The sequence below is a fragment of the Rhamphochromis longiceps genome, linkage group LG12 (genome assembly GCF_057381845.1).
Source record: "Rhamphochromis longiceps isolate RC_006_pf linkage group LG12, R_longiceps_female_GT1.1, whole genome shotgun sequence".
In the NCBI taxonomy this organism is placed as follows: Eukaryota; Metazoa; Chordata; class Actinopteri; order Cichliformes; family Cichlidae; genus Rhamphochromis; species Rhamphochromis longiceps.
In genome coordinates this window covers 41,623,545-41,633,137 of record NC_140568.1, presented here as the reverse complement: position 1 = coordinate 41,633,137, position 9,593 = coordinate 41,623,545, and the positions used below count along the sequence as shown (strand labels likewise).

The 9,593-nt window shown below is 38.5% G+C and overlaps 1 protein-coding gene across 1 annotated transcript in view; it reads left to right on the top strand.

Annotated features, from left to right (window-relative positions):
* Positions 1–385: 385 nt before the first annotated feature.
* Positions 386–9,593, top strand: part of LOC146658020 (ral guanine nucleotide dissociation stimulator-like) — a 59,306-nt gene continuing 50,098 nt past the window's right edge. The window contains exon 1 of the mRNA XM_085426411.1: positions 386–1,031. Within this exon, the coding sequence (XP_085282537.1) occupies positions 1,011–1,031 (21 nt within the window). The 5' untranslated portion in view covers positions 386–1,010. The remainder of the gene's footprint in view (positions 1,032–9,593) is intronic.

Sequence of the window (9,593 nt, the reverse complement as noted above, 5' to 3'; positions counted from 1 at the left end):
TTAAGTATATATATTTCCAGACCTGTGGAATTATGTGGGATATCACATAAATTAAATTGAACTGAACAGTAAATAATATTGGACTTCTGACGACTTCTCTGCAGTTTTAACACAGACATCCACTGGCCAAGTTTGCCCCTTTAAAGGGCTATTTCCGGCCCTCGTGCCATAGGTTTTACACGGCTTTGTGTTTAGATCGTCGTTGTTAGTTTTGTTTTATTTTAAATAATTGATAAATGTGTTTTAAATGCAAAATATTCACATAATTGAACTGAATTGCACTGAATTGAATTGAGGTGTGTTCAGGAGCGCCTGTTTTGCCCTGGATGCGTCGGTCTACGTGTGGTGCATTCAGGAGCGTCGTTTTTCCGACTTTCTCTGTGATCGCAGCAGCAGCAGCAGAGGACCGTCCTGCTGCCCTGCTGAAAGCGGAGAATCCCCCTCAGCCAGCAGCGGCAGCAGTACTACCAGCATCATCCATTTTCACTGGTCGAGCCACATCGCATCCTTCTCCGCTCGGACTCTTCGCTCCGCTGGGATGCCGCCGTCGAGTAACGGCGGCAGGGATTCGCTCGGGAGCGCCTGAGCTGGAGGACACCGTCCCCGTGCGGTTTTTGGAGCGTGACTGGGATGAAGGCACGAGGAGACAAATAAAAATCTGATCATAGCCGGCTAACGCTAGCACGCTAACGTTAGCTGCCCGTTTTCCCCTCCCTGCTCACTGACCGATGTGTTTTCCTCCATGAATAAACACTCCTTTAATGCCCCCCCGCCTTTTTTTTTATTCTTGCGAAGACATGCTGAAGTCACCAAGGACATTTATCTCAAGGATAAAACATCGCAGGGGTCTCCTAACCTCCAAAGGGTAACGCCAGTTAGCCATTAGTACCTTTTATTTTTTTACATTTTTCTCGCTCGTCCGTGGAGATGCTGGCTGAGGAGGAGTGTGTCTAGCGCTGAAGCAGAACTCGCATGGATACTCACTCCATGAAGGTCATGATACTGAGAGAATGATCATGCTGGAAAAACAGGTAAGAAATCAGCACAGAGCCGTGAAGTCAGCGGGTTCGTATTTAAATGCACACCTGAGCTCATTTGCGTATCGTAATTAGGCTACATGGGGCGCGTGCTGCACCCCTGCCACAGCTGTGATCTGATAGAAGTAACGGGCTGTAAAGGCGAATTTATGCAGGTGATCAGCACATTTTTAATGATAATAATCCCCCCCCTCTCTCTTTCTCCCCGGCTTAAAGTCTGCCTCTCTCTGCCACTCTCTCTCCTGCTGCTCTTTAAGCCATAGACTGTATATAAAGATGTAAGACATAGCATTTACAATAATTAAATGTGTTTTTGATTTTGGGGGGATTAAATCGACAAGACATTATCAATGTTGTGAAGCTAGGGTTGCACGATTTTGAAATTTTAGGTCAATAAAGACATTTTGTAAAATAATTAGGACCTAAATCTGATCCCCCCAATCATTTATTTATTTATTTGTTTGTTTGTTTGTTGTTATTAATTCCCACTTGCGTGACTGGAAAGAATAGATCTGTACTATATTATTTGTTCGAGTCACCAGTAATTATGGTATGAAAAATTCTAAACATCTCACCTACCCAACTGAAATGGAATTTCTTCACAGATACAAAATTTTGTTATTGTTAAATTAGGTCCATGTTAACTCATTCACTGCCAGCCATTGGCAGTGAATGAGTTAAACCCATTGACTCATTCACTGCAATTGACGGCTATAGACGTCAATGGCAGTGAATGAGTTAAGTATGTTGAACCTGACACTTGGAAAAAAAATACAAACGGTGTATGTAATGTTGCATTTGCAGGGGGATGGTGAACATAATGTAGAGGACAAATCAAAATATAAAAACATTAAAAAAAAAAAAACACATGTTAATATTTGATATATATATTATATATGTGCCAAGTTTTGTTCAGATTGGCCCACCTGGCACTTAAGACACATATACCACATATCTTACAATCATTATAGTAGGATTAGGGATTCACCAACTGTGGAATCATAGATGAATACCAATGTTTTTTGACAGATATCGGGTTCTGATGCCGATATTTTTTTCAGTCCCTTTTGGTTTTGTTGATATTCAGGGTTACCCTTGTTTCTGGGAGGCAAATTAATTATAAACTATTAGGGATGCACCAAATTGTGAAATTCTGGCAGATACCAACAGGCAAAAATAATAATCCAAAGTATATCTAGTTGTGATGCCAACATTTTCTTTTCATTTTTTTATTAATATTTACATTCACCTCTGTTCTATGGAACAAATCTTATAAAATTTTAGGAAGTCACTGCTTGTTAAACAGGTCAATTCTAATAAATAATATCTGATGTTTTTTTCTTTGTTTTCTTGTTTTTTATTCCCTCCCATGTGCCTGGGAGAACAAATAAATCTTCATTATAAAATATTTGGGATGCGCTGATTGTGATTTCTGTGCAGATATTTTATTAAGCTCGTGGCGATACCAATGTATTTTTTCTTTCTTTTTTTTGTGTTATTTATGTTCGCTCTTGTTCCAGGTAAACAAACAAGCCCTCGTGCTGTAATGGGAATTTTTTGGCCAATACCAACATTTAAAATAACAGTTTGTCAGGCATCCGCTCCTGATGCCGCCATTTGTCTTTTTTATTTTGTTACATTAACTTTTGTTACATGGAAAAATAAATTGTTATTGTACAATGTTAGGTATGAATTGAATGAAGTCCTGGATGGATAAAATTGTTATAAAATACCAATTCAACCAATATTTTTTCACCACTATGTTTATCTCCAGTAAAAAAAATAAAAATAAAATAAACAACCAAAAAATAAATAAATAACTGTCCTATTTTTTAACAGTTTTTCAAACAAACTGACAAATAGATTAATTAGATATTGAAGGTTTAAAGTTGGAAAATGGATAAAAACCGAACATACCTCAGTAAATTCACTTAAAATGTAAGTGGCAAATAAGAAATCCTAATAAAGACGTGTCTATGGTTACATTATTGGCCAAAAATTTCACTGAACAGTTTTTAAAACTAGTAGGCAGATGCTTGTTTGTCTCCTAGGCTTATAAACTGAAGTATGAGTTATTTTTAGTGATAGTTTTCTGCTTGTTGTTGCCTCTTGGTACTTGCTTCAGGAAATGTCCTTCAACCAATAGAACTCATAATCTTATCTGTCCAAGAACGGAGGGCAGGAGGTGGTGTTGACGGGATGTTGGTGGAGTTACTTCCTCTTGTTTGCTTCCATAAACAGAGCGTTAATGTTACATCTTACCGTCAGAGATGTGAGGAGGTGTGTCTGATTTTAATTCTTTCAGTCACTCAGTGGGAAGTTAATCAGTTTCCTTAAATTGTTCCTGTTGATTAATTTTGTTTTTGTAGTGTTTACTCTCCTGGTGTCTAAAGGCGTGAGCTGGAAAATCTGAATTGTATGCAGGTGTTTGTGTTACTTTTTGTAAAAATATTTTATGATTCTAATAATGGTATAAAAGTCAGTCAGTTACAACCAGTCAGCTCAGAGAGGCCCAGAGTTCGATATAAACTTTGGCCTAAAGTCTAGCTAAAAAGAATATGTTGGGCAAGTTGATTGCAAGCCTGTTTGGACTTGTGTCGGTGTTTCCATTAATTATAGTTAGAAGCACTGTTTTCAGAATCTTAATTAGTCTCAATAAGCCGTGTCATGTTCATTATCAGGATTAAATATATTTTGCAGCTTCCCGCTGATTTAACTAAAAGAAAAGGCCTCTCTTTTAGTGGGAGAGGTTGCTGTGATTTGATGCTGTCATGGTATTTTCTTGTCTTTTCTATTAAAAGTCCCAGCTCATAACTGTAAGACAGGGTTACAGCCTCACTGTGTTGTTTCTATAATTTTTCCATGCTAGAAATCATCAAGTAAACCCGATGAATCTGTGTCAAAGGTCACTGCTGAGCTTTGTCTGCGAGGCGAGCAGGATGGATGTGAGGCTTCCCACCGCCTCCGTTCAAAGGCTGCGTTTAACCCTCAGCTCTCACTGCCTGGATTTTACTGTAAACACCCTTATTCTTCTTTGTCTCCTCCATGTAAATCCTGCTTCCTGCTGCTGGTATTATTGATGTTTATCTGCTTCTGAAACATTTATTTGCACTCCCAGTTTTGGTTTTTTTGTACTATTGTAGGAATCGCAGATAAAGCTGTAAGCCTCTCTGTCGCTCCATTTTCTGCACAAACCACTCCATTCTTGAGCTTGACTTCACTCCAAGCATATCGGACTTCTTTGTCTGATGGAATGTGACAAGAATCAGACTTTTTTTCTCCAGTTTTTAGTCCTCGGGGTTTTTCTTTTCTTCTTTTTTTCATTTATGTAGAGGAAGGGCTTGTCCTTGAAATCTCTTTTCTGAAGAAGCCTTTTTGCACTGCTGGGCAAAGTGTATGAATAGTGTTGCAAAGTGCAGGAGCTGTGTAACATTTCCACTCGTTGATGACACTTGTTTTGCCCCACTCTGTTTTTGTTCGGTCAGCAAACAGCTCGAATTTTTGTGTCAGGGCTGCCAACATTTGTCCACGTTTGTGACAGGATTAGATTTGAGTGTGTAGACACTGTAATCATTTGCAGGCGTGTTCATGCTGAGTGAAGGCAAATTTTTCCATCCAGAGACTCTGCAGGCCAGAAACAAGATGATTTCAGGATACAGAACAGGCAGAAGAGTCCGGAAATTTCTTTGTATGCCTGTCTCTGCTCTTAGGAATCATATGTGATAGATAGATTATATTTTTAGTATTTTCTTTCCTATCTGTATACAGTTAGAGCCATGAGTTTTTGAACGGTGACACTTCTTTTTTTGTAGTTTTTGCTCCATACACCTCCATAGTGGAAGTACTGACTTTCCGCTTTAATTCAGGGAGGGTAAAAAGGTATTGCATTAACTTTGTTAGGCAGGCATTTTATACACCACCCCCCATTTTCTGAGGTTCAAAAGTAAGTGGACATCGTTGACTAATGAGCTTTACTGTTGTTGCATGACAGCAATGAGTAAATGGTGTCTTTTCACTGGAACTCTTAGTATGAGGTCAAAAGAGACGCTGATGCAAGTGAAGGAGGCTGAAAGAAACAAAGTAAGCCCAACAGAAAGATTCCAGAAACTGTCCTGCTCATGAAAAACAGCTGAAGACATTTAAAGTGCATGAGAATTATTACAGAATTACTTCCATGGTTTATCATCCAAGTATCATAGAGGCTCCTTGAACTTATTTAGTCATTTTGGCTTTAGGCTTCATTTCAAAAATCCTGCTAAAAAGCCAGTTCCTTCCTCTTTGGACAGAAGAAGCTAATATGAACTTGGACCAGAATGATGGGAGGAGTAAAGCAGGGAGAAGGAGAGAAACAGCTCATGATATGAAGCATATCACATCATCTGTCAAACTCAGAGGAGGGATTGTTATTGCATGGGCATGTATGTGTCAGAGGAACTGGGTCACTGGTGTTTGTTGATCATGTGACTGCCGAAAAAAGTAGCAGGATGAGCTCTGAAGTGTACAAGGCTACACTCTTAGAGAAAAAGTCAACTTTCTATTTGTGCACATGGTCACACATACAGTTTACAGTTGGCACGGATCTACTTTAAGTCACAATTATGTAGGGCTGTTCGATATATCGTTTGTTTTGTGGCGTCGCAAAATAAACTGTTTACGGCAATATTATTTTTACACTTTTGATGGTCGCTGTAGTGGCTATATTAATTTCTTAAAGTTCTCTCTTTCTCTTATATTTAATATAACCACACTACCGACAGACAAGCGCCTGTTTTTATGCGTTGTCGTTAGCAACGACGACGGTAACACCATCGCGTGTCCGCTTGTTTATTTTCCACATAAACCTTTCACAATAAAGCTCAAGATCCTGTTGAGACTTTTCAAAATAAACTGAATCACGTGAAAAAGTATGCAGAGTATTTACGGATGAGAAACAAAAAAGAGGCGTCAGGTGCCTAAAAATAAACGACTCAAACGTTAGAACAGGTTTTTCCCCGCAGCACGCCGTGTAATAAATACTCACAAAGAAAACGGCGGCTGTTACAATTTATGTCTAAAAATGTATAGCTTCATGCATCGGTTAAAACACTCGACTCCAGCTACTCGACGCCCAGCTGGAAACACTTCACGTAAGTCGAGCTGCCCGAGATTCACAGAATTTACAGAAAATGTTAAAATTTTGTAATTTATATCGTTATCGGGACGATAGATGTCTTATGTCGGTCATATCGCACAGCCCTACAATTATGAGTGAAATCCTCGTTCTGTCCTGCACAACCGGCGTCGCCTTCCTGCTGTGTTTTCCAAAAGACTAAGAACAAACTGGGTATTTCAGTAACCTTAAACTCTTATTTCAATGTGTAATCAGGCTGCTGACATTAAGAATAAGAATTATTTGTTACTTCAGCCTGATTGCTCCCAAAAAAGGAACTCAAAGCTGTGATTGGTTGGATTACCATTGCATTCGGTGCCTATCCTTATACTACTTTCTTCTTCTACCCCATTATAATTTGGATGCAGGTTTTGTACTTTGCACTCCATGCCACTCTGCAGAAATAAACCTGCCAATATATGATGCTGTTATATTATAGATAAATCTGCAAAGCATTAAATGAGCAGTGTAAGCTGTCTCCAGCAATCAGATTTAAGTTATATACCAAGGAGTGAATCAATGATTCTAATCCAATAATATTATGAATATGATTCTGCATTATGAGTATGTTCAAGTATTTTTAGTACATTTTAATGCTAAAACCTTTGCACGATTCCAACTTTTACATAAGTACTTAAATGTTTGTCTCACAACTGTACAAAATATTTTTTTAAACCTTTCATGTATTTCATATGTATCAGAGCACCGGTCTGCACATGAGCCTGAAAACCTTAAAATCATTCTGATCTAATGTTCTGCTTTCCTTTTAGCACCTCTCTCTCTTCATCATAGGAAGACATCATTCAAATGACTCATATTTAATGCCTTTTCAAGTACAGTTTGATTTACATAAAGCTCTAAACCATTACCCCCTAAAAAGTTAAATTAACTTTTATAACATTTAGTTAACCAAAGGAATATATTTGATCACAGTTCTACCATGGAGCCAACTCACAACCACCTGTTTCACAAGCCTGATGTGACAGTTAAGGGGTGGAATGGAACATTTTGTAAAAGCAAATAAATCCTGACGTAAAAGCAAAATAATGAATTTTAATTTTTGACCTTGAAGATATGTTTACAAGTTCTTTGCAGCCTAAATATGACAGTGTCATAGTTGTGCAGGAAGTTGAACACATAAGATTCACCCCTTTCCTTTTCCACCTCCTGACATCTTTTTCTCATTACTGATTGGTTCTTGTGTTTTCTAAGTGAAATCACCTGCCACACATTCTTTTTGCCTTCCATAACTTCCAACCATCCTGTCCATCTATCCATCAGTCCATTTTCTCACGCTTATCTGCTCATCTATCTAAGAATAGAAGCCCAGATCTCTCCTTCTCTCTCCCCAGCCTAGCCTTCTCCTCGAGCTTTGCCGGGGAAACACCCAGGCATCCCAGGCCAGCTGAGAGATAAAATCTCTCTAGCATGTCCTGGATCTGGCCCGGGCCTCCTCTTGCTAGAACGTGTCCAGAACACTTCACCCAGGAGGCATCGTGTCAGATGCCCGAACCACCTTAACTGGCTCCTTTTGATGTGGAGGAGTAGCAGTTCTAGTCTGTACTCCTATCAAATGACTGAACTCCTCAGCCTGTCTCTAAGGGAGAAGCCAGCCACCCTTAGGAGAAAGCTCGTGACTATAGGTGAGGGTAGGTATGTAGATCGCTTTTTTACAGTTCAGCTCTGTCTGACAGAGAAAGAGTGAGCGTAAAATACCTAATCATTTTTTCTGAAGCATGTTATGATGGCTATATCCTTTATGTATCTCATAGGATGAGCACATTGCCCAAACCTCCTCATTAACTTAAAACAATGTTTATTTATCCCAGCAGCCAAAATATTGAATATAGCCTAAAACGAAATAGCTTAAATAAACTAGAATAGCTCTATAAAAATAAGTATAGCATGACAGAAAATATATGAAAGGGTTGGTTTAATAAAAAAAAATGAAAAAAGTGAATGTTTAGTGTCATTAAAATAATCTTAGCCAAACCTTCAGCTATAAAACTGCCTGCACATAAAAGTGAAACTTGTCTTTACATCTCCATCATTTTGAAATTAGCTTCAAAGACACATATTGTTCTGTAGTTCTCTTTTCAGTTCATTGACTTTCTGAAGCCTGTTTCTTGTCAGCAGCACAATAAGCCTAACCCTCTGGATTGTGGATGCGAACATCAAAATGACAAATTTGATGTTTACAAAACAAAAATGATCTCATATCAAATAGATACGACCTCTTTTTATGCTCAGAGAAAATCAGATAAGATTAAAACATTTTTATTAATTTGCAGATTATTACCATTAATGTTGTTGAAAGTTGTGAGGAGCAAAAAATTATATTTAGATCAGTTTAAAAAGTGTGAAGGACCAGATTTACCCTGTCCTTGACAGGGTCTTAAAGATCTTCTTGATTTAAACTAGGTTACAGGCCAGTTTTCAATAGATAATTTCTGTTTGTTTCTATTCTTTGCTCAGTCTGCTGAGCAAAGAATAGAAACAAACAAACATAAAGGTTATATTTTCCTGTTTACATGTTTCTTTTGATCTTTCCTTGAAAGTCTCGTGTTAAGAAGTCAGAACAAGTACTGTTGTTGTTGTTGTTGTTCTGTAATCTGTAATCATTTGTCTAAAAGCAGCGTTTAGCCGTAATAACAGGTTTGCACCCTGTAGTCGTGTCTCGGATGAACTGACTTCTCGTGTACCTGCACCGCCCGTCCTGTCTTTGTCTGAGTCCGCAGGAAGCCGAGCTGCAGGTTACACTCTGGCTTCCTGTCCTGGCTGTGTATCTATAGACGGAGGAGGAGGAGGAGGGGGTCTATCTTATATAGCCCTATGAAGAGCCAGCTTTGCCTCCCTGTTTCCATGACAACCGCTCTCCTACAGTATTCATCCGTGGGACGGTCTCTGCATCTGAAAGCAGTTCCCAGTGGTGTTTCAGGCCCTCTCGCTCTCTTTTCCTTCAGCTTCTTTGCTACTTCTTTTACTTCTTAATAGTGTTTTTAAAAAGCAGCGGCAGTTCCTCATCTTTACTGGCTGCTGTACTTTTAAATCTCCATGTTGAGGATCATTGAATTCAGCACTTTTTAAATCAATTCAAATTTTCTACTCAATTCAATTCAGTTTTATTTATACAGTGCCAAATCACAACAGCAGTTGCCTAAGGATGCTTTATACTATAAGGTAGACCCTGCTATAATTCTTCAAGTTCCTCAAAACCAGCGATTATTATTTCAAGAGTGACCTGTGCACAAAGGATGTGCAATAATATAGAGTCAGACAAATAATACAAAGACACATTATACATGTTCACAGTTTTAAATAAGCATGTGTAAGAATAACTGCAGATACATGTAAACTTATACTTCAATGAAATAAACCCCTGAACTGAAATAAAACCAGTACGCTGT